This window comes from Lagenorhynchus albirostris, chromosome 9 (assembly GCF_949774975.1).
Source record: "Lagenorhynchus albirostris chromosome 9, mLagAlb1.1, whole genome shotgun sequence".
NCBI classification, from domain to species: domain Eukaryota; kingdom Metazoa; phylum Chordata; class Mammalia; order Artiodactyla; family Delphinidae; genus Lagenorhynchus; species Lagenorhynchus albirostris.
The window spans coordinates 23506312-23532377 of NC_083103.1; the positions used below are offsets into that span (position 1 = coordinate 23506312).

Consider the following 26066-nt stretch of genomic DNA (forward strand, 5'->3'; position numbering starts at 1 on the left):
CTTCCAATTATTGCAAGTAGAATATGCTATCTGTTAGTACAGAACTATACCTGCAGCAATAACACAACCTAGAAAGTTATATACTGCAGTGTGGTGAGCTTGAATTTTGGCACTTACAAAGACCTAGGTTCAAATCCCAGTTGTGGCGCTTCTGAGCTGTGTGCCTTTGGCCAAATAACATAATCCCTGAGTTTCTTTCCTTATCCTGTCTTGTGATGATGGTTATAAAGTAAGATATACCTACCTTATAAAACTGAGAAGATTAAACAAGGTAAGCAACCATTAGTATGATTTTCCCTCCTGTTTCCTCATTTTATAGGTAAGAGAATATTGAGGCACAGAGATAAAGTTTTTACCAAAAGCACAGTAGTTTACAGATAAAGTTGAAACTAGGCTTAAAATACTCTTGACTTAAGCATGCAAACTTGGGAAATGAAGTATGTACTAAAGACCAGTAGCTCCATTCGATAAGGATAGTAATTTATTAAGTAAATAATAAATTATAGCTGCCTGATAAATGCCATAAGTGTAGAACAAGTGCAATTTATGTGATTAAAAATTTAACATATTCATATAATACTTTATGCTTTATAAAGTGCTATGACTAATATAATTTAATCTGACCACAGTAGCCTTATCTTTAAAAGACCTATTTTTTTAGTTATAGTAGTAATTTCATAGACTAAGAAATTTCAGAAAAAATAAATTACTTTAGGTGTGAATAAAGGAAAATCATGACTAATTAATGATTTTGCTATAATTTCTCAACTTTTAATAAAAGCCCAAGTTTCTCTTAACTGTATATATCATATATAGAAGAGGTTAAATTAGAGGTTTAAAAAGTAGCCACTTTGCTAGGAAGAATAAGGTTGCTTGGATTTGTTGCAAAAAATATAAGTCAATGTGAAAGTAAACTTTGTATGGTCAAAGAAATAAAAGACTGCCACTAACAGAGGCAAATGGTTTTTCAAAATACATCTTTGTACCCTACAATTTCAATTCAATGGTGTCTTCAATATTACAAGTCTAGACAAACCACACCTTCCTTCAGTCCTCCCCGGCCCCATCTCTTGAAATCAACAGACACTAGAAAATAAATTTTAAAAATCCACAAAACTATTTCAAATGATTTTATTAGAAAACTGTTGTGTTTCCCATTTACAAAAAGCTTAAATGTTTCCTGAAATATACCACTTGCTGTACATAACTTATCAGAATCTTAACCTTTTGTACACTGGTGATGGGGGCCATGGAGGGTGGTGTTTTGGACTGGGAAACTGCATCACTGTTGCTGCATTATCCGATAGCACACACCAACCCCACATATTCATAATATACACAGCAAATGAACATGTCGAATATTCTTAAGTTTCTCCCGTCTTTAAAGCCCCTGACCTGGTACAGAATCTAACCAATGGACACTTTCATTATAGCAAAAGCTTCCAGCTGGTCCTGCTGATGGCTGTCCTCTCCATTTTGACCTACCTTGCATATTGTGGCCAGATTAACTTGAAAGTAATTCTGCCCTGTTACTTCCTTTTTCAAAAGTCAACAAAAGTTTCCCATTAATAACGTCACCATTTAAAATAATGGTTAATTCTTACCAGCAATACGCTTGGTTCTTTCATTTCCTCACTTCACCTGAGAAAAAGTCCACCATGATGCAATGAGTAATAAGGACAAATTTTCCTTGAAAACTGAGAATTGTCAGTTTTATTTTTCTCCCACACTCTAACTACAATATATTAACTCACAGCACCACCTATCTTTCAATAAAAGGTTAGGAAACTAGTTTTACTTTTAGCATAATGCCCAAATATCTGGCCTGTACAATTTAGTGTGAAATTAAGTCTAAAATGCAGGAAGGAAAAAAAAAATCTGAAAATAGAAGTTCCATTTGACATGTATATAAAACACTTATACCAGTATGTATCAATTTCTTAGTAATGTTTCAAACAAAGGAGTCTGGCCAGCAGTATACTGAAGATTTTAATCTGCCACAAAATAGACAGTGAACTGTGCCTGAAGATGTTAACTCGAAGTCGCAATCAGGGAGAAGCAGGGCCGTTTTGACTTATAAATTTTAATATTCATTGATATTTTCATGCCCAAGCGTTAACTAGAATGTGTGTTGCCTTTTCCTTAGAAGTCTTCCCAACATTTTGGTCATTTTCCTTGTTTAAATAAGAAAAAAAAAAAAAGGTATAAAATTTCATTTTCATATGCTCTCAGTGTGATCCCTATCAGTACTACAAGTAAGTATAAATTTATAACGTGGAAGACAGCCTGCTCATACAGCACACAGTTCATCCTCTGTTTAAGGATCCCAGTCAAGACACCATACCCCTTTTCTCAAATCAGTGTTATTCTCTGACCTCACGCTGCAACAGAACTATTTTTAGAAATGATGATTTTCTTACATAAACCTAAGCAGTATAGAAATAGTATAGAAAATATTTTTTGGTCAGAATGAACGGGCATTTGTTCCAACAGCTGAGAAGTCAAACCATGAAAAGTCAAACCATGAGAAGCAACTGATTATATGAAAAGCCTGGCTGTGATGTCCATGAAGAATTAAAATGTCTTGAATTTACAGAGCATTTCTCCTGTGCAGTCCATGTCAGCTCTGTAAGGCAGGCAGGGGCGGGTATCACCACCCATTTCACCTACAGGGAAACAGATGCACTACAGTTTAAGCGTGTCAGTCCATTGGAAAAACAGAACTCCAAGCCAAGGGTGATTTACAGCTGTTTCACGTTCTATTCCTCAGATTTAAAAATTAGAAAAAAAAATTAATAATTTCAGTTAAAACTGATTGAAAATAATGTAACTCATGAAAGTTATTTTGAAAACAGCATTTGGTTACAATTTTCAGTAATATGACAAAAGTTTTGAAGACTATTTTTAAAGAATAGCTTGTCAAAACTAACTGGATTAAGCAACTTCTTAGCAATTGATATACTGGGGCTCTAATTATTTTAGAAAGCTCTTTTGTTAGAGCGTAAGTAGTTCATCATGTCATAGCATACAACTTGTACCACATAGTCTTTCTTCTGGTGATTCTCATCAGCAGAGAGTAACACGGCTCTGTGACTAGTTAATTAAATCACCATCCAATTCCAGTTACAGTTAGCTTGTCAGTCATAGCAGAGTTGTTAAAAGAGAGAAATAAGCTCTTCTAACCTTTACAACAATTAGTCAAATTTTCATATTATCAATGGAATAAAAAGGATAGTTCTCACCTGCTTCACAGGCCTTCTATTCTTTCTGAAGTTTTACATTTCACATCCATTTTTTCCTAATGTCATATTACAGTTGACCCTTGAACAACGAGTTTGAACTGTGCATGTCCACTTACACGTGGAGTTTTTTCAGTAAATACCTAGTATAGTACTACCTGATCCCCAGTTGATTGAATCCCCAGATGCAGAACCATGGATATGAGAACAAACTGTAAACTTAAACGCAGATTTTCAACTGCTTGGGATCAGCTCCCCTCACCCTCACAAGGGTTAACTGTGATTTTAAATTCTTTCTCTCCTCCTGTAGAATCCCTTTTAAGCTATTCCAGGGAAATTACTAATATACATCCAGGTACTAAACTTCTGTGTCATGACATTTAAAATACAATAGAAATTTTTATATTTTCTCATATTTTATTGCACAGTATAAACTTGATTAAAATGCACTAAGTAACAACATGTGTTTAAATCAACACTAACTTAAAATGTTAGGTAGGAAATAGCATAACTTACTTTAATATATCCCAACTCAGTATGAAGGTGAACAGTTTATTTCTGAAGGTTTAGATGTTTTCACTGTAGTTTATTATCAAAGCAAACAAAATATTTTGGTCTCTTTCTTCACCTTTGATTCTTTTTAATTCTTCTTCTGTAGTTCACAGTGTCACAGAAGTGTAAAATAAGACTGATAGAAACCACTCTAAAACATATGGCTTTATATACATAAAAAATTCAATAATGTTGCCACAACCCCTAATACAGAGTGATTCTTATTTATCTGCTAGTATCCAGAATAAACTTCTGTACATACTAAATTGTTCAAGTATATCTAGAGCAGTGCTTATAAAAGTGACGTCCCACTGCTACATTAATGGGCATCTCTTTGAAGACCACTTCTAATTTCAACACAATTAAGGTAGAGTTCTAAAATTTTTTGCTTTTACAACTTATCATACATCCTCAAATATTCTAAAATGCTCCAATGAGCCAAATATCTAATTTAATTTACATCTAGCTGAACATCCCTTTTGTACAGCACCAGTGGTTAAATTAAAAATGCATCTGACTAACCAAATGTTCTCTTCCTTCCATTAGTTACAGTTTGTTATTTATTTATATAACTCTGAACCCAAAATGAAAATGAAGACAACTCAGGTCAAACTCTTTCACCCTAAATAAACATTTCATTCACTTTACACTTAAATACCTAATTGTTTTCCTATAGTGTATGTTTCTCAGTAACAATGATACAATTAACTAAGCCAAAGACCAACTTCTCATCTTTGAGGATTAGGCAAGTCGGATAGGATTCTCCAGGTTTGCTTTAAAACTTTCCAGAAACCTGGTAGCCAGTTCATCATCTACCACTCGGCTGTCACTGGACATTGTGACCGTTATGAGCTGGTGTTGCTGCAGTTTGGCATTACCCTCTTCATCCTGAGTGAGCTTCAGCACAGGTCGGAATCTCCCAACAGCCAAAATGCAGGCCTGAGGAGGGTTGATCACTGCAGTAAATTCATCGATGCCAAACATCCCCAAATTGGAAATACTAGGGGAAAACAAAAAGCTCTGAAGATGGCATGTCCTTAATCAAAGAACCCTTTCCCTGAGCCATATATTTTTACTTTATTAAAAAACTGTGCCACAGAACCTTATTCCAAGTTACTCAAAGACCAAAGAATACCATTTACAGTAGGATCAAAAAAACAAGTATCAACACACAAATATTGTATCTAATATAAACATTTATTCAGCATTGAACTCGAAGTCCTAGGCAGAGGAATATGGCAAGGAAAAGAAATAGAAGGTATGAAGACTAGAAAAAAGAAATTAAACTTTATTATTCACAGATGAACTGATTGTGTACAAAGAAAATCTAAGCCTCTATAGATAAACTAGTAAGATTAATAAATGAATTTAGTGTAGTCACTAGATAATAAGTCAATATAAAAATTTATATCTATATACAAGTTGCTTTCATTAGAAAATAATACCATTTACAATAGTATACAAAATATCTAGGACTAAATCTAATGAAACATATATAAGACCTCTAAACAAAAAATTATAAAACACAACTGAAAGAAATCAAAGAACAAGTAAACAATGGTTTATACCACGCTCATTCACTGGAAGACTCAACGCTATAAGGATGTCAATTCTCCTTAAACTTAAATTGATCAAACAATTCAATGCAATCCCAATAAAAATCTGAGCAAGATTAGTGTGTGTGTGTGTGTGTGTGTGTGTGTGTGTATGAAAAATGACAAGTTGATTCTAAAATTTATTTGGAAGTACAAAGCCAGGAAAGACAATCTTGATGGTGAACAAATTTGGAAAACTTTCATTATCATATATCAAGTTATAGTTTGCTTGTATTAAGCAAGGGAAGGACAAACAGGTCAATTGAAAAGGAGAGAGAATACAGAAAAGGACCAAACACACTTGGTTACCTTCTCAATGCTACAGAGAAGTAGTAATCTTTTCAATAATTGAGGCTTAGTCCATTAATTATCCACAAAGGGGAAAAAAAGAGCATCGTGACCTTTACTTCCATATCAAAGACAAAAATCTAATTTCAGATGAATTGCAACCTACATGTGAGAAGTTACAAAGCTTCTGAAGATAACACAGAAGAATAACTTCATGACTCTGGGATAGACAATAATTCCTAGCAGAAAACAAGGAGTACTAACTATAAAGAAAAATACTGATAAATAGGATTTTATTAAAATTCAGAACTTCTGTTCATTAAAAAACACCATCAAGAAAGTTTCAAAGGCAAGGTACAAAGTAGGAAAGGTATTTCAAATAATATATATCCTATAAAAGTCTGTGTATCAGGAAAAAGGAACTACTATAAAACATTTTTAAAAATAGACACAAGACTTCAACAGGTATTTTATCCGATGAGTTACCAGATACCCAAATGGCTGACAGATAAATGAAAACAGTATTCAACATCGTTAATTTGCATTTCTCTGACCACAAAGAGTACCACTACACACACCAAGATTCATTAAAATTTAAAACCTAATAATATTAAGAGTTAACAAGAATATGAAGCAACGGGAATTCTTCATACACTGTTGATGGAAGAAAAAAACGGTAGAACCATTTTGGAAAACTATCTGGCAGGATCTACCAAAGCTATAAACCCAGCAATTCTACTTTCAGGTCTATACAACAAAAATATGTACATATAGTCACCATAAGACACTAACAAAAATGTTCACGAGCACCAAACTGTAAACAACACAAATGCCCAACAGTGAAATGGACACTAGCATATTTATACAGCATACTACAGAATACTATAACGCAATAATAAATAAATGACTGCTTCACACAACTACATGCGTGGTTCACCTCACAGACATTAATGTTGAGTGAAAGAAGTCAGACACTGAAAAATATGTATTTATGTAAAGATCAAAGTTGGCAAAACAAGAACTTCGGTGATAATTTTCAGAATCATGGTTACCCTCAAGGGGGTGAGAATTAGGAAGGGTAAAGGGAGGCTTATGGGATGCAGATAATGTTTATTATTCTGCTTTGGTTGGTTACACAGCTTTCTTCACTTTATAAAACATTGCAGCTACACTCCGTGTACTGTACTGTAAGTTATAAACAAAAATAGAGCTGATAATAACTCAGGAGTCTATGTGTTAATATTTTACCCCAAAGGACCTTAAAATAAATCACAAGTAGAAAAAAAATAGTTGACGTTTATAAATCTATTGTATGTCAGACCCTGAATGTCATTCTATGAACATCTAAATGGGTTAACTAGCTAACCCTAATGGCTTCCTACTAGCTTTGATTCATATCAAAGACTAACTGTCTGAAGAACATTTTCACATATTCTCTTGTCTAAATAAAGTATGATATTTAGCTTAAATTTTTAAAGAAATGCTTCAGAAAATAAATGAAAACAGGTTAACAAGGACTTCATAAGTCTTATGTCTGATGCTACAAATAATTAAGTTTAAATTTTACCTAAAAGATCCTCCTTGGTATTCTTCAGGTAACAATTTTCCATCTCTAGCTTTCTTTGACAGAGCCTGAGAAAAATACAAACAGAGCATGACAACCAACACTACATTATATGGCTGATTTTGTCACTTAAAAATATGTTTATAGGGTACACTCTCATCTTTGATATGCCTTGACCTGACTTTATAAGAGACTATATATACATACGTGTGTGTATATATATATATATATATATATATTATTTTTTTAATTATATATATAAAATTTTCTCTAACACACTTAAAAAAATGAGTAAGTTAGAGCACAGATAATCCAAGAAGCTATACACATGTGAATCAGAACTCTAGAAAAATCATTTCCCTTTAAAAATTCTTCAAATATTGGAATTACCTTGTACACTGTGCAGAATGTTTCAGTGGTTTTTATATATACAGTGAAATTTTCCATTTTGCCTATAAAATTTTTTCTTGTAAGACAAAGTATTAGAAGAGCCTTTCTTGTTACTCTAGTAGCTTTTAAATAAATTATTCAACGGCAACAATCTCACAACCAACGCATCGATTTTCATTTCAGTGTTTGCTTCTTTTTCACCCATAACATATATATAACTTCAAACAGTTGTTAAAAAAACAGAGAATTTTATAGTTACTTTTCAGTATTATATGCATCTTCTGTATTGTTAGTCTTTGCAACTGATTTTTAAATGTCTGTTTAACATTCTAAATACTGCACCTGCCACAATTTAGTCATTTTCCTAGTGCTGTAATTTGGTTCATTTGTTTCTTTTGAATTCCTTCATATAAGTTCTCAGAAATGGAATTACAAAGCCCTAGAAAATGAACTTTTTTTTTTGGTTCTTGATCCTATAGCTAAAACATTTCCTGTGAGCTAGTCTACCCTGCTACAAGGAATGTAAAAATGTAGTAATTTCACTACACCCTTGACAAAACTGATGTCTCAAACCTTACAGAGGGAAAGACAGATAACACTCTGAGAGCTATATGAGGAAAAGTAGTTGAATTTCCCTCTACTTGGAATTAACCACACATCTTAATTTTTATTTTTCAATGCTTCAAAAGCAAGGGGACAGCGACTGAGTCTTTACATACGAAAAATTAATGAAGAATTACTTTATGAGGGGGACAATAGAGATAAGCTACTGTCATTGGGTAGATGATATAAATCTGGGGTTTACTTAATATTCTACATTGTATAGCTAACAAAAGGTACAATTACAATCCCCACTGAAAACTACTTAATTTTGAACCATAGATGATTTAATTTTTGAAAAATAAAACATTCTTTAAAAATCAAAAAAAACGATCTCAACATATCACTGTGACTTACTGCCAAATGAATCAATTACAGATTTATATTATTTGGATATAGTTACTTACAAAACTATTTAGATCCAGAATGAAAAAAATAAAAGAGATGAATTTAGACTTGTATAGTCCTTGGAATATTAGAAGTAGAGAGGACAATCTACAAATGCATTTCTCCTGCCTTAAGCAATATAATAACTTCACATGATCTGAACAAGCACGTATCACATGAACTTTAAAAGGCATTTCTCTAAAGGCAGATGATCATAACAAATCCTGATGAGTTACCAGGCTACAACAAATAAAAAACATATTCATTAAAAAAAAAAAAAAGATGATAAGCACACGTAATAAATACACTTTAAGAAAATCTCTATAGACCCAAAACATCAGCAGGATATTCCTGTCAACGAATTCCTAAGAGTGTGGAATAAGAATAGATTCTGATGAGGATCATTGGTTTTGAAAGTAACTAATTCTCACTGGTATTTCCCGGGAGTGTGAATGTAAAAATCAAAGCTCATGTTTCCTGAACCATCCAGTTGACAAGACATAATACAAGCTGACCAGCAAATACTTCTAAAATATATCACATGCCTTACTAATTTATTCAACAAATTTACTGGGTACTAAGGAGCTAAACTTTGCCTCTGCCTCTTAAAACTGTTGAAGCTGGCCTACTGCCTGCGTTCCGCCTATTCAATGTGATGTTTTTGGTGAGAGCTGACTCTTCCATATAGGACCCCAGGAAAAGGAAAGTGTTTTCGCTTCTGGAATACCAAGTACTTCTAGTGGTCTCGACTGTAGAGAGGAAATGAATAAACTTTTAAGAATAAAATGCTGTGAAAAGTGAGGTCTGTCCATTACCACTTTGATAGAAATATAGTTTCAGCTTTAATTTTAAAATTTATCTAAAATACCATCTCTAGAGTTGCATTATAGACTTTGGGAAACAAAGCAGCCAACTTGAACACAGCTGGCCTTAACTTGTACACATGTTATTTCTGAATTTTTAAATGTTAAATGTTCTTAAAATGGGTTGTACCTGTATAAAAGCTTAAAAGTCTATATACGTAATTGATAAGCACTTGGAAATACCAAAAATATACATTACGTGCATGCACACACACGTATCTCACAGCGTGGCAGATTATGCTAACCTACCTTCACAGAGTCAGCAATCTCTGGCAGACCCTTAGCAGCAGCATCTTTGATGACTGGTGTAATTAACCCTTTATCTGTTGCCACAGCCACTGAAATGTCAATAAAGGGCAGTTGCTTTGGGCTCTCTCCATCCCAGCTTACATTAACACTCGGCATTTGCTAGAAAGCAAAAGTAGAGAAAAATGTTGCTAAAGAAGTGGCTTTAGACCAAGGTTGTTATGGAAAAATAACTAACATTATGATGTAGTTTTGAAAGGGAATACAGCTAGACTGAAGGAAATAAATAAAACTTCGATTTGAAAAAAGTGGTTTGGACCTCTATATTAAATATCTTTTATGTTTGGGAAGAATAATTAAACATACCATCCTTTTTGAAGCAAGCCTGAGGAAATTCTGATGATGTACACATGTTTTGATCTCTTTATATCATGGTTAAGAAAAGGGCTTCCTTTGTTAAACCTAATTGCTAGGAAGTATTTAACGTTTGTTAACCTTCCTGTCTCATATGATGACCGACATGATCTTGAGGAGAAGAGGGGAGGGCAGAGGGGTAGTGACATCCAACCACATTACTTCTATGGCATGAGGAAGCCTGACTTTCTAGTGCAGCCCTGGGAAATATTAGCAGGCCCTTAATAAATGACTTCCCTATTTAAGAGAGATTTCCTAGGCTTCATAAACATATGCTATATACTATATATGAGCATGTATATATTTAATATACATACAACTACACTGAGGATGAAAAAAACCGGGAGATGACTAAATGCCTGGAAACAGTATGTATTGATAATGTTGCCAGACATCACTGGAGAAAATGATGCTGAAAAACAGATATCAAAAACTAATTTCTCTTCTCAAAAATTCATTGCTTTCTGCAGAGTGAGACCCAAGCCTCCCAGCATGTCATTTAAGCATGGCAATCCACAATTTGATTCCATCCAATCTAATTTTACTCCTGACCACTCCCCTAAGATGAATTTCCACTTTACTCAGCCTTCTCATTCTTATGCTACACTCATTTCTATTTCACCATTGTTCAACTGCAATTTTCACTTCTTCTTTCAAGGCTCAACTCTTTCATTCAACAATGCCACTGTGTCAAAATAATAAAGTCCCAATCTCCCAGAAGATTTTAAATTCTTCATGGACAATGAAGTAAAAGAAGAAAACAAAACAAAACAAACAAACCCTCACAAATGAAGAACGTCTGGCAAATAAATTTAATTAGAAAGTTATGTAACAAAAACCTCTAGGATAAAGCCTAGGTTGTATTCAAAGGAAAATTCATCTTAAACTTTCTTATTAATAAAAAATAATTATAATGAATTACACATTCAAGTTTTCTAACAAGATATTTCTAACCAAAATAAACCTAGGGAAAAGAAGGAGGGAACACATAATGAAACAATGTAAAAGGAGTGATAAAGCAAATATGCAATAATAAAAGTGAGACAGTTCAGAATAAACCCAGGCATTGAGGACATTAAAATAATTATAAGAAACAAATTCAAATAACTCTAGGCTAATAAGTTTGGAAATCCAGGTGAGATGAATGATTTCCTGGGAATATGTAAATTTCTAAAATTGATTCAAGAAAAAGCTGAAAACCAAACAGCTTGATAATTATAGGGGAAAAAAATGGGAAAGCTGCCAAGGCCCCTTCCTTAAAATAGCACTAGGCTCCGATAGTTTTACTGGTGAATTCTATAAAACTTCAAGAAATACAAATCTTTGTAATACTGAAACAAGCACAGAGAAAGGAAAGGGAAAAACACAACCAAATTCATTTTATGAAGCAAATGATTTATAAAAAAGAAAAGTCTGAAAAAGCAAGCACACAATTTAAATTACAATTACTTATGGTTTCTGATACAAAATTATAAAATGAAATCTTAACAAATAGTTAATGGACCACTAGAGACTCACTTGAAGAAGGCAAGAATGATTCATAATTAGAAGATTGTTAATATAAATCAAAATATTATTTGGTCCAAAGAGAAAAAACATACGAACACTGAGATACCAAACGACTGAAAAGGCATGCCTTTAAAATTCTCTATAGTTGTACTCTCCAAGAACTAAAAATAAACTCCTTATAAAAATACTTTAAATACAGCATTTAGTAAGCAGTGATGCAGAAAATAGCGTAGTTATAGAAAGAAGGCATGACAGCAAATGGTGCTGAGCAGGGATTCAGGAAGCCTGGGCTTTGGATTTACATCTCCAGTCGGACACCTCGCTGAACTGCAGGCTCTGACGTTCACCTGCCTTCCTGCCACCCCACTGGGACACTATGAGGTTTCCTGAACTTAATTTGTCCAAAACTGAAGTCTAGATTCCCTGCCTCAAACCTGCTCCTCTCCCAGTCTTAGCACATGGGAAATTCCATTCCTTCCACTGCTTGGACCAAAACCCTTGTCCTTCTTTCTCTCACATTCCACATCCAATCCACCAGCAAACCCTGGTGGTTCTGCCTTTGAAACGTAACCACTTCCACCCTTGCCTCTCCGCAAGCTGTGTTCCACACAACCGCCGCAGCAGGCTCTCCTTTTTCTTTTTAAAGTTTTAAGTCAGATCATGTTAATCCTTCGCTCAAAACCCTCCAAAGACTTCCTTCTCATTTGTCATAAAATTCCTCCTCCTTCCCATGGTCACCAAGGCCTCGTGTACTTCGGGACCCCCTTAGCCCCTCTCCCTCTTCTTTTATGTTTAATCTCATCTCTTACCCTCCTAGTCTCACTAATTCCACTCCAGGCACACTTCATCCCCAGCACCATGTCTCTGGGTGACACGATCCACTCCTCACAGCCTCTGTGCTTGCTGTTCCCTCTGCCTGGAGCATCTTCTACCACATCTCTACATGGTTTTCTCCCTCTCTTTCCACAGGACTTGTCTCAATTATCATCCTGCCAGAGAAGCCTTCCTTGGCTAACTTTTGAAAATAACACCTCTAGTTCTTCTGTTCCCTTAACCTGCTTTCTTTTCCTCCTCAGCACTTTCACTATCTGACATATATATTTGTTTGCCTCTCCCAACTAGAATATAAGCCCCATGAGAGCAGAAAATATGTAGGCTTTTGCTCATTATTATATCTCTAGTATTTAGCACATGCTAGGGGATCAATTAGTATTTGTGGAATAAATGGTCTTTATTCTGCTGTAATTAGTTGTAAGCCTTTGTGATTCTCAGTTTCTCCATCTGCAAAACTGAGTGAGATTAAATAACAGAATATTTTTAACATTAAAATTGTAAAATTTTTGTCACTTAAAAATAAGAGTTCTATTTATTATCTAAAATCCGAAGATGTGAGACTACTTTGGAAGCCAAAATTATTTGGGGTTTGCTACTTACTTTAAGGGTAACAGCTGCTGCCTTGATGATAAAATCGTTTACTGATACTTTGATGTCATCTGAAAGAAAAACAAGTGTATTAAAATTAATGTTCATAATAAAACTTTTAAATTAACCATTATGATTTCAAACTTTTAAATTATGGACTGCACTGACAAACAATGATAAAAAATATTACAGGTTTTGTTCGCTTAGTCATGGTTCCTCTGAGTAGAAAAACTTGCATTATATGAGGTCCTGAATTAATATTAACCATGAATATAAAAGTTTTCTCCTGATCCTGATTTACAGTTCTTTTAAACTGCTCAGATAGCATACACAAGAACTTAAAAGACACATGACAACCATAATCAGAGAGAAAAGATCCAAGTCCCATGTCTTGAAAAAGACAAATGGTCTGTCCATGGCATATATAGTCAGGAAGTTTACAAGATGATTCATTTTTTTCCCACATCCTTTTCAAATGTCCGTATTCTGTGTATTCTTTAAAATACATGGATTATATTAGAACAGTGGTAGCTGTAGTCACTTTAAAGAAACAAATTTTAAATAGCGTTCAGAGCAGGGATGTTCAGAAATTTCTTTTTACTAACAAAGTGTACAATGAAAAAATTTAAGATCACTGCATTAAATAAGAGCTGCTTTTTAACTTAACAAAACAGGATATAGCAAATGCCAAAGATGAAGCAATGCTGGCGTGGGTCTTAATGCAATGAATAAAATGAGGTTCTCTGTCTAGTTTTATGGTGAATCCATTTAAATCAATTTCCTTCCAGTATAATGTTTTAAGATAAAGTTGGGGTCCCCTCCCTTCCCAAAGAGCTGATCTTAATGAAGCATTTGGTTTATACCTCTGCTTTTCCCAGTGCGTATGAAAGTGTTGAAAATGTAAACTACATGTGATTCTTTATTGCAACGGCTTCTATAAAAAGACTTTAAGATGGTATCTAGTCAGTTGATGGTATGTGGTAGGATACACAAATCCTGTTCCTCTACTATGATGGAATTTTACATGAATGATATCTCATTCCAAAGGCATGCTAAGATTTCAGAAAGGGATTAGATGTATTACCATAAACCTAAATACTGTCAAACTGTCATGGTAACTGTCAGCTGCTCTTCTAATACACAGCTCTTACAATTCAGATTTCCTGAAACACAAGCATTTTTGTTTGTTTAAAACTCCTCTGGGAGCAGAAAAACAAACGGATTTCCAGTGCTTAGAGACTTAATGATACCCACATACAGAAAATTTGGTCTGCATAAATTCAAATATGCAGACAGAATATTTTATGAACACACTCTGCTTACCTCTCATGCCTCCCTCTGCCTCCTTCTCCCTTTACCTACTATCCATAGGTGTCCACAGTGAAGACTTCCCAAACCATTTACCAGCTGATGGTTTCCAAATCTACTGCCCAAGTCCATAGGCCTCACTTAAAATTCCCTGCCCTCATCATACTCCTACATTTGACCACTTTCTTCATCTTGAAACATGTTCTCTTTCTGATTTCTGTGTCACAGACTCTCCTGGTTTTATTCCACTCTCTGCTTACTTACTTTCAGTCCCTTTCTCTCCATGTTGACATCTCGCCAGGTGAGAACTTTCAGTTTGATACCATTTATATGATAATGATTCCTCCAAATTCTACCTTGAATCCTGGTGTATCTGGAGCTTCAGACTCATACACCCTCTTTCTCACATGACATTTTCTACTTACGTGTCTGACAGGCATCTCAAATCTAATATGTGCAAAGGATATTTTTTTCAAGTTCCTTTATTTTAAAATAAAATTTAAAACTTACAGAAAAGTTTTTTTTGCTTTTTTTTTTGTGGACATTTTCAAACATACAGAAAGACCATTGGTAACATTTATTAAGAAGAAAGTAGGAAATACATTGTGAGGGAATATCAAATATTCTCCTTTGCATACTGTTACAAAACAAAGTGTGGAACATACTTATAGAACGTTATATACTATAACCTTTAATGTGGGCCCTTTGAAGACTCATCAAAAAATCCCTAATTGAAAGGACATACCAAACCTGGTCCATGCAAAGATACTACACTAATCCATACCTCCAATGAAATAGTACTGTTTCCTGCCTCATGAGAGGAAGGAATCAGGAAAATTATTCCCACAATAACCTCTATATCATAACTAGCAAGTATGATTTGAAACCTGTAAGGGGAGCTTTCAGGGTTAACTTTTTGAACATTGATCACTCTGTCTAAAACAGCTTTCCACTTAGTTCCTTGGACTATTAAAATCTGTCAGGTTTGAAAGCCTGTACCTATACTGATTTTTCAGTTCTGCTTTCACTTAGGATGCAGAAAGCCACAAGAGAAAGTTGTGCCCATCCAAATAGGGTGGGAGGAAAAGCAACATAAACTACAAAATCATAACTTTCTTGAGCTTATTAGGGAGCTGAGGTTACATCTAAGCGTTACAATTATGTCTAACATTTATAATTAGAGTTCCAAGGAGAAAACACATGAAGCAGAAGATATAGTTAAAAATAACTGTATCTGGGAGTTTTCCAAAATTAATGAAAGACAACAAACCACAAATCCAAGAAGCTGAGAGAAACCCAGACAGGATAAATGCAATAGGGAACAAACAAAAAACAAAAAATGTTAGGCATATAATAGTCAAGCTGCTATTGGAGAAAATCTTGAAGGCAACCAGAGAGAAAGAAAACATTATATACAGGGAAACACAGATTAAGAATGGCAGCAGATATTCTGCAAGTCAGAAGATAATGGAATGGTATCTTTAAGTAAAAATACTGGGGGGAAAAAACTTATTTACTCAAAATTTTATACCTAGCAAAAGTATCTTTCAAAAATGAAGGAGACACACCCATTAGAATGACTACTATCAAAATCACAGAAATAACAAGTGTTAGTGAGGATACAGAGCAACTGGGACCCTGATTTGCATTGATGATAAGAATGTAAAATGATGCAGCCACAACAGAAAACAGTATGTGAGTTCCTCAAAAAGTTAGAGTTAGAATTACCATATGATTCAGCAGTAACACTTCTGGGGATACAACCACAAGATCTGAAAGTAGAGATGCAAAGAGATATTTGTACATCCATGTTCACAGAAGCATATTCATAAAAATCAAAAGATGGAAGCAACCAACTGTCCATTGACAGATAAATGAATACATAGAATGTGGAATATACATAAAATGGAATATCATTCAGTCTTAAAATGGATGAAAATTCTAACATATGCTCATTGTGAATGAACCTTGAGAACAATATGCTACGTGAAATAAGCCTGTCACAAAAGGACAAGTACTGTATGAGTCCACTCAAATGAGATACAGAGTGGTCAAATTCACACAGAGAGTACAATAGTGGCTGCTCGAGGCTGAGGGGAAAGGGGAACAGGGAGTTACTGTTTAACAGGTATAGTGCTTCAGTTTTACACAATGAAGAGTTTTGTGAATATGCATGGTGGCAATGGCTGCACAACAATATGAATGTACTTAATACCACAGAACTGTATATGTAAAAATGGTTAAGATGGTAAATTTTATGTTATGTATATTTCACCAGAATTCATAATTCAAGGGATGGAAGAAAATGAAGGAGAAATAGACTTTTCCAGACAAAAACTGAAAGAATTTTTTGCCAGCCAACCTGTACCACAAGAAACATTAAGAAAGTTCTTCAGGCAGAAGTATGATAGCAGATAGCTAGCACTCTGGTTCTGTACAAAGAAATGAAGAATGATGAAACTGGTAAAAATACATACAAGTATAAAAAGACATTTTTCCCCTCATTTTTAAAACTTTAAAATATAGTTGATTTGCTAAAGTAAAAAAAAATTATACATATATTCTGCTGACATCATATGTAGAAGTAAAGCATAAGAATAACAGCATAAAGGATGAGGGAGGGAATACAGGCATACTGTAAGGTGCTTACATTATACATGAGGTGGTGCAATAAAAATATGAAGGTAGATGTGATAAAGAATTATACTGTAAACCCTAAAGGAACCACAAAAATAAACAAACATGAATAAATAAATAATGAGAGAGGAGAGAGAGTAAAAAGAAATAAAATGGAATCATAAATAATCCAAAATGAGATAAGAAACAGGAAAAACAGGAAGAATGATGGGACAAAAACAAAGGACAATAAATGGTACAAAAGAAAATTTTACAAAGGAAAAACAAAGAACAAATCATTAAATGTGAATAGTTTAAATCTTAATAAAAAGAAACCACAGGATTGGATTAAAAAAGTGAGAACCAATTATATGCTGTCTGCAAGGAACCATCTAAATACAGGCATACCTCATTTTATCGTGCTTTGCTTTACTGCCCTTTGCAGATATTGTGATGGGGTTTTTTTGTTTTTGTTTTTTTTAACAGATTGAAGGTTTGTGGCAACGCTGCTTCAAGGAAGTCTACTGGTGCCATTTTCCCAACAGCATTTGCTCGCTTCATGTCTCTGTGTCATATTTTGGTGATCCTCTCAATATTTCAAACTTTTTCATTATTACTATATTTGTTATGGTGATCTGAGATCAGTGATCTTTGATGTTACTATTGTAATTGTTTTGGGGTGCCACGAACCACACACATAGAAGGTGAACTTAATTGATAAATATTTGCGTGTGTTCTGACTTCTCCACTGACTGGCTGTTCCCCTGTCTCTCTCCCTTTCCTCAGGTCTCTTTATTCCCTGAGATTCAACAAGGTTGAAATTAGGCCAATTAATAACCATACAATGGCCTCTAAGTGTTCAAGTGAAAGGAAGAGTCACACATCTCTCACTTTAAATCAAGAGCAAAAAGTGATCAAGCTTCGTGAGGAAGGCATGTTGAAAGACAAGGTAGGCCGAAAGCTAGGCCTCTAGTGCTGAACAATTAGCCAAGTTGCAAATGAATGCAAAGGAAAAGTTCTTGAAGGAAATTAAAAGTGCTGCTCCAGAGAACACATGAATGATAACAAAGCAAAACAGCCCTACTGCTGATAGGAAGAAAGTCTGAGTAGTCTGGATAGAAGATCAAACCAGCCACAACATTCCCTTAAGCCAAAGCCCGATCCAGAGCGAGGCCCTAACTCTTCAATTCTGTGAAGGCTGAGAGAGGTGAGGAAGCTGCAGAAGAAAGTTTGAAGCCAGCAGAGGTTGGTTCATGAGGTTTAAGGAAAGAGCCATCTCTATAACATAAAAGTGCAGGGTGAAGCAGTAAGTGCTGATGTAGAAGCTGTAGCAAGTTATCCAGAGGATCTAGCTAAGAACATTAAGGAAGATGGCTACATTAAACCACAGATTTTCAATGTAGATGAAACAGCCTTCTATTGAAAGATGTCATCTAGGACTTCATAGCTAGAGAAAGTCAGTGCTGGCCTCAAAACTTCAAAGGATAGGCTGACTCTCCGGTTAGGCAGCTGGTGACTTTAAGTTGAAGCCAGGGGCTCATTTACCATTCCGAAAATCCTAGGGCCCTTAAGAATTATGCTAAATCTACTCTGTCTGTGCTCTATATATAAATGGAACAAAAAAGCCTGTATAACAGCATACAGTTTACATACTGTTTACAAAACAGTTTACTGAATATTTTAAGCTCCCTGTGGAGACCTACTGCTCAGAAAAAAAGATTCATCTTAAAATATGATTGCTTGCTGACAATGCACCACATCACCCAAGAGCTCTGACAGAGATGTACAACAAGATTAATGTTGTTTTCATGCCTGCTAACAATCCATTATGCAGCCCGTGGATCAAACATAATTTCGACTTTCAAGTCCTTGTAAGAAATACATTTCATAAGGCTATAGCTGCCATATATAGTGATTCCTCTGATGGACTTGGGCAAAGTAGGTTGAAAAACTTTGGAAAGGATTCACTATTCTAGCTGCCATTAAGAACATTTGTAATTCATGGAAAGAGGTCAAAATATCAACATTAGCAGGAGTTTGGAAGTTGATTCCAATCCTCATGAATGACTTTGAGGGGTTCAAGACTTCAGTGGAGGAAATAACTGCAGATGTGGAAGAAACAGCAAGAAAACTAGAATTAGAAGTAGAACCTGAAGATATGATTGAATTGCTGTAATCTCATGATAAAACTTGAACAGATGAGGAGTTGCTTCTTACTGATAAGGAAGGAAAGTGGTTTCTTGAGATGGAATCTACTGGTGAAGATGCTGTGAAGACTGTAGAAATGACAACAAAGGATTCAGAATATTACATAAACTTAGTTGATAAGCAGCAGCAGGGTTTGAGAAGATTGACTCCGCTTTTGAAAGAAGCTCCACTGTGGACAAAATGCTATCAAACAGCATCGCTGCTACATAGAGTCGTTTGTGAGAGGAGAGTCAGTCAATCAATGTAGCAAACTTCACTGCTGTCTTATTCTTTTAAAAATGCCCACAAGCACCCCACCCTTCAGCAACTCCCACCCTGATCAGTCCACAGCACTCAACATCAAGGCAAGACCCTCCACCAGCTGAAGGCTCAGATGGTGGTTAGCATTTTTAGCAATAAAGTATTGTTAGACATAATGCTACAGCACACTTAACAGACTATAGTATAGTGTAACATTACTTTTATATGCACGGGAAAACCCCCCCCCCCAAAAAGTGTGACTTGCTTTATTGTGGTGGTCTGGAACTGAACTCATGATATCTGTGAGGCATAAAGATACACATACATTCAGAGTAAAAAGATCTAAAAAGACATAATATAAAAACACTAACCAGAGAAATCTGGAATGCCTATACAAATATCAGGCAAAGGAGGTTTGAGGATAAGGAATATTATACCAGGAACAGACAGGACATAACATGATGGGTCTATTCACCAAGAAAACATAAAAATCCTAAATGTGTATATGCTTAATAACAGACCTTCAAAATACATGAAGCAAAAACTGATAAAAACTAAGAGGAGAAACAGAGAAATTTACAATTATAATTAAGGATTTTAACGCTTGTCTTTCAAGAATTAATAAAACAAAGAGATAGGAAATCAGTAAGTTTACAGAAGGTAAGAACAATAGTATCAACCAACTTCACCTAACCAACATTCATAAAACACTCCTCAAAAGTAGGACACACATTCTTTTCAAGGACACTAACCTTTGTGCTCCATTGCCTGTGCTTAGTTGTGCTGGCTCTGCATCTTTGTAAAAGAATATTGCCTATAGCCTGAAATATACATAATAGCCCTTTCTCAATGCTCTGCAGGCAGAGGCTTGAACTTTAAAGGTGTAACACTTTTCCATTCACATAGAGATAAAAAGTTGCAGAGCAGAAAGCAATTGCCTTGTTGGAGGTTTACAGGAACATTGTGACCAGACCCACCCTGGCACTGTAGAACAAAGGATTCCAGCACCAAAAAGACTGCAACAACCAGTCACATCCCCTACCCTTTTAGTATAAAAGAAGCCTGAATTCTAACTCGGGTAAGATGGTTCTTTGGGACACAGTCTGCCATCTTCTTGGTCTGCTGACTTTCTGAATAAAGTGCTATTACTTGCCCTAACATCTCGTCTCTCAATTTATTGGCCTGTTGTGCAGTGAGCAGTATGAGCTTGGACCAGGTAACATTATGACTATAAAATAAATCTCAACAAACTTAAAAAGATTTAAATCATACAAAGTGTCTCCTCTAAACACAGTGGAGTTAAACTAGAAATCATAAAAGAAAGAAAACTGAAAAGTCCCTAAATATTTGGAAATTAAACTTATACTTCTAAATAACTGATTAATCAAAAAAGAAATCACAAGGGAAATTCGAAAACATCTTGAACTGAGTAGGAAGGAAAATAAAACATGCCAAAATTTATGGGATACAGCTGAAGCACTGCTTAAAGGGAACTTAAAAGTATCATATGCTTACGTTAGAAATAAAGTTTATTATATTATATTGACATCGATTTTCACCTTAAGAAACTAGGGGAAAAAAGGGCAAATTAAACCCAAAGCAAATAGAAAAAATGAAATAATAAAGATGAGAGTAAAAATCAATAAAAACAAAATTATAGAAATAGAAAAAGTTAGTAAAATCAAATAACTGATTCTTTAAAGAGATCAATAAAATTGATAAACCTCTAGCCAGACTGACCAAGAAAGTTAGAAGACAAATTACTAATATAAAAAATGGTAATCTCATCTCCTTTACAGTCATCCCTCCGTATCCTAGGGGAACTGGTTTCAGGACATGCCTTGGATACCAAAATCCGAGAATGTTCAAGTCCCTTGCATGAAATGGTGTAGTATTTGCATATAACCTACATGCATCCTCCCGTAAACTTTAAATCTCTAGAATACTAGTAATAGTTAATATGATGTAAATGCTATGTAAATATTTACCAGTGCATGGCAAATTCAAGTTCTGCTTTTTGGAGCTTTCAGGAATTAAAAAAAAATATGGTTGGTTTAATTCACAGATGCAGAAGCTGTGAATATGAATGGCCAACTGTATACACAGATGTTAAAAGTATAATAAGGTAATACGATCAACTTAATGCCAATAAATTTGATAACTTAGAAGACATAAACAAATTCCTTGAAAAACACAAACTACCAAAGGTCATTCAGGAAAAAATAATAACTCTTAATCTATTTTAAAAGTTGAATTTGTAGTTAAAAATCCCCATAAAGAAAATGGCATTCCTAAAAAGCTTCATTGGTAAATTCTACCAAACAATTAAAAAACAAGTAAAACCAATTCTACTCAAACTCTTCCAGAAAATAAAGGAGTAAGAAACATTTCCCAACTTATTCTGTGATAACAAACCCAGTAAAAAAAAAACTCAATAAAAGAAAAACGACAGACTAGTATTTCTCATGTGCACAGGTGTAAAGATTCTTAGCTAAATTTTAGAAAATGGGATCAAGCAATATATGAGAAAAGTTTTAATGATTAAATGAATTTTAATCTCACTCACTAATGAGGAATCACTCATGTAAACAAAGGTGATTCAACATGAAATCAACCAATGTAATTCATCATATTAACAAGGAAAGAAAAGATTACTTCAAAAGATACAGAAAAAGTATTTGAAAAAACTTAACATCCATTCATGCTTAAAATTCTTGGCAAATTAGGAATACAAATTTCTTCAACATGAAGAAGAGAATCTTCCAAAAAATCAACAGCTAATGTTAAAGACTGAATGCCTTCCCCCAAGATCAAGAACAAGGCAAGAATGTTTGCTTTTATCACATACTGATCACTGTAACAGAGGTCCTAGACTGTGCAATAAGGCAAGAAAATGAAATAAAGCCATACACATTGGAAAGAAAAAAATAAAACATCAGATCATTCTAAAAATTTATATGTCTCTCAGCAACCTTAGTTTTAATAGATTTGGAGAAGGAACATTACAAATTTAATAACATGAAAGTACATTTTGAAGAGGAACTAAAAGTTAAAATGTATAAAGAGTGATATCTAAGATATATTTACAATCTAAAACATTCTTAAATCAGTTTTGGATTTTATACTTTCTAAAATGTTAAGAACTGCTTCTTCAGATATCGTACCAAAAAGTATGACGTATTCAATACTATATAACCAATTTATTATAGGAAAAGAGAACCAATTCTCTTCTAGGGCTAAAATATGCCCAGATGATGAAATTGATGGAAAAAGCTACACAATGTACATTTCATAAATAAAAGATCTCATAATAGTTAGTTTAGCATGTGTATTACATTAAATAAACTCAACTTTACTAACCTCTGACCAGATTTTGCCTAACTTTTAAAACAGCTCCAAGGTCACAGTCAGTAGTAGCATATGCATGAGGTACAGTACGTTTAGATTCAGTTAACCTCTTGGCAATAACTCTTCTAATATTGCTAGTAGGGATTTCAGTGAATGTGCCCTGCAAAGAATAACATGTCTGTTAAACCATAAATAGAATTGGAAAAAACAAGCAAACAAACTGTAACTGAAATCCAGTCTCAATGACCTAACTTATGAAAATAAAAATTAATACAGTAAAACTGTTATGAAAAATTCTTAGTATAAGAAGAAATATAAGAAATCTGAGGACTTTTAACTTTATAGTATATGACTGTAGAAAAAAGCAGAAAAATTCATGTTTCAGTTGTGAATGGAACATCTATGTTACCATGTTTAAGATGATTAAAAAGAAATGTACCAAATCATGAATTAACCCCTCATGGGTGTGCTTATTGAGATATCACCTACAAGCCTGTAAGTAGCTTCTGTTACAAACATCACTTCTTAATAAAACTCAAAGCAATCAATAAATCAACAACTACAGGCAATTTTTACTTGTAAAAATGGCATACATGAGAAAAAGGTAATTCAAAATACTAGATAATCTGCCAAATTATTTCTATTTTGGTTTGTAATTAAAAATAAAAAATCACATGAGCATCTTATTTCCAAGAAACTCATAAAGTATGAATGGGATAATAAAATCTTCCTGTAACTTTACTGTAGCTTTTCCATTCTGTTCCTTGAACCTCTAACAAAAATATGATGGACCTTAAATTATGTCTAATTCCTTCTTTGTCCTTCACTCCATTCTGGGACTGGATTACAATCACTTAGGATAATACAAATCAGCCAAAAGTACAGCTGACTTCTTTTTTTATAAATGCTTTCTGTGGGAATTAAACATCTTATGTTAGCAAAATACTTGATCAAATAAAATAAATGCTGTCTACATACTGTAAGAATTTTAAAGGTTTATCTTTCAAATTTGAATAACTTACTTTTTAAAGAAATAAGATTTGATTACTCATAAACTTTTGTGTATGTAGTCACGAATCATTAATGTACATTTAAAAAATCTGTTTCTCATGAAACTTGTACTGTTTTTAATTCTTTTAAAATACTATATTGGAATATATTTCTCCATCAGAAAAAGCAGTGTAGGTTTATTTATTTATTTTTTTCAGTGCCCATTCAGCTTTATAACAAACCTGATTATCTTGCATTTCTTCTGATGGGAAGCAAATGACATAAAAGGTACTAAGAAAGGGAGACAGAGAGGCAAAATGGAGTAATTTGAAAACAAAAAAGGGCTATTACATGTATCCAAGAAGTAAAGAATGATTAGCTATACAATCTCTATAGTTATTCACAGTAAGACTATCAACTCCCTTAGTCAAAAAATAAAACATATGCACAAAAGGGAGCTGGTATCAGCTACCAATTATTAGTATCACACCCAAGAAAAAAAAGATATGAAAAGTATCACGATTATAGAGCATATACATGGCACTGACATTGTGGAACTTGTGGCAAATTTAAATTGAATCATAATTCTATTTGGAAGTTATTAGCACTGTACAAACAAATCTGGTTTATGGAAATGTGCAAAACAAAACATTTAGAGAATTTTTGTCTTCATCACTTTGAGCTACTACTATAATGGACTGGTAAAAGAACTCATGAAACATAGAGCAATGGTTCTTATTTTCTCTCTCGCTTAAATCTGAAAAATAAAAATCTACTCAGATGACATTACCGCTACATTAGGCTGTCCAGGAGTTGATACTGGAGGGATCATTGGCCGGGGATAAGATGGCCTGGCTGTGGCCTGTGGGGGTAAAGACGCTGTGGGAATGGTTGGCGGGGCTGGGGTGGGTCTGGATTCAGTGATCTTGCCCATCTGTTTCAACTGGACCAGTTTGAGAGCATCCCTGGAGATAAGAAGGGAGTTAGATAACCATGATTAGCAACCAGGAATATAAGAACGTTCAGAAAATGGAGGCCAGATGTGAAGGGAAAATAAAGAAATACACTGATGTCAAGGCTACAATGCAAAACGATTTGAGCTAGACAAGAAAATCTTGTCTCTTACCTGTTCTACTGATTCATATTTGTCCAATGGCTACAATATTTGCACATTTTTAAAATAAAACAACAAACAGATTTTATCAAAGTATTGGGTGTAGACAGTTATTTTTTAAAGGAAAATCAGTCTTTTTTTCTGGGGGCAGTGTCTTTTGGTAGATGAGCAATTCATAAATTAAGCTATACCCTCATTCATGGTATTTGTGAAATAATTTTCATATAGCATTCAGAAAGTGTCAAGCTTACTGTACCTATGACTTTCATTAGAATATTTACTAAAGCATTGTTTATCCTGGTACAAATTAGCTTGTTTATGGCCAGGAAATCATACCTCAAATGCTATCAGCACAATCTAATGTAATAAACCTAAGCCATAGCAGCATTTAGAATGAAAAATAACTAAACAAGTAACAGACTTGCCTTTGTATTACTCTGCAAAACAAAGGTGTCTTTGTTTATTACAAGGATATAATTAGACTACTATTCAAACTCTCAATCCATTCGAAGTTACAGTGGTATAAAGTCATGTACTTCCTTAAACAAAACAGTTTTTTCAAAAATTTTAATCTGACAATTCTAAAGTACTTAAAAATGTTTTAAATCTAAAAATTTTTTTAAATCAAAAAGGTTTTACATAGTCTAAAAACAACTTCAGGGTAACACAAATCTAAAGGCAAATTATATTTTTAAAATTTCTTAAACACAGTTAATGATTTGATATTATCACATACTAGGCAGAACTCTGAGATGGCCCCAATATTCCTGTTCCTGGTGTACATACCCCATATAATCTCTCTTGAGTGTGGGTGGGCCTGTGAATATGATGGATGTCACTGCCATGATTAGGTTACATTACATGACAAAGGTGATGGATTTTGTAGACATAATTAAGGTCCCCAAGCAGCTGACACTGAGTTAATCAAAAGGCAAACTATTCTGAAAGGGTCAGACATATCAGATAAGTTCTTTAAAAGGAACAGGGAATTCCTAAAAGAAGAAATTTGAATGGCGATTCTCCTGCTTGCATTGGAGAAGCAAACAGGCATTTATGAACTGTCTATGGAGGTGACCTCGTGGCAAAGACCTGAAGGAGGCCTCCAGGAGGTGACAGCAATCCTTGGATGACAGCAAGCAAGAAAACAGGGCTCAGACTCCTACTACCCCAAGG

The 26066-nt window shown here is 34.3% G+C and overlaps 1 protein-coding gene across 3 annotated transcripts in view; it reads right to left on the bottom strand.

The window, feature by feature from the left end:
- Positions 1-1117: 1117 nt before the first annotated feature.
- The window catches only part of PDHX (pyruvate dehydrogenase complex component X), a 78090-nt gene continuing 53141 nt past the window's right edge, over positions 1118-26066 (bottom strand). The window contains exons 6-12 of one of the 3 annotated variants that reach the window (XM_060159421.1): positions 24570-24744; positions 22802-22949; positions 13082-13140; positions 9728-9886; positions 7242-7306; positions 4670-4791; positions 1118-2666 (exon numbers count right to left, since the gene is read on the bottom strand). In XM_060159421.1, the coding sequence (XP_060015404.1) occupies positions 2575-2666; positions 4670-4791; positions 7242-7306; positions 9728-9886; positions 13082-13140; positions 22802-22949; positions 24570-24744 (820 nt within the window). In that variant the 3' untranslated portion in view covers positions 1118-2574. Of the gene's footprint in view, positions 2667-3771; positions 4792-7241; positions 7307-9727; positions 9887-13081; positions 13141-22801; positions 22950-24021; positions 24071-24569; positions 24745-26066 lie in introns of those variants that run through there. The other 2 variants (XM_060159422.1, XM_060159420.1) reach the window with 2 other exon arrangements.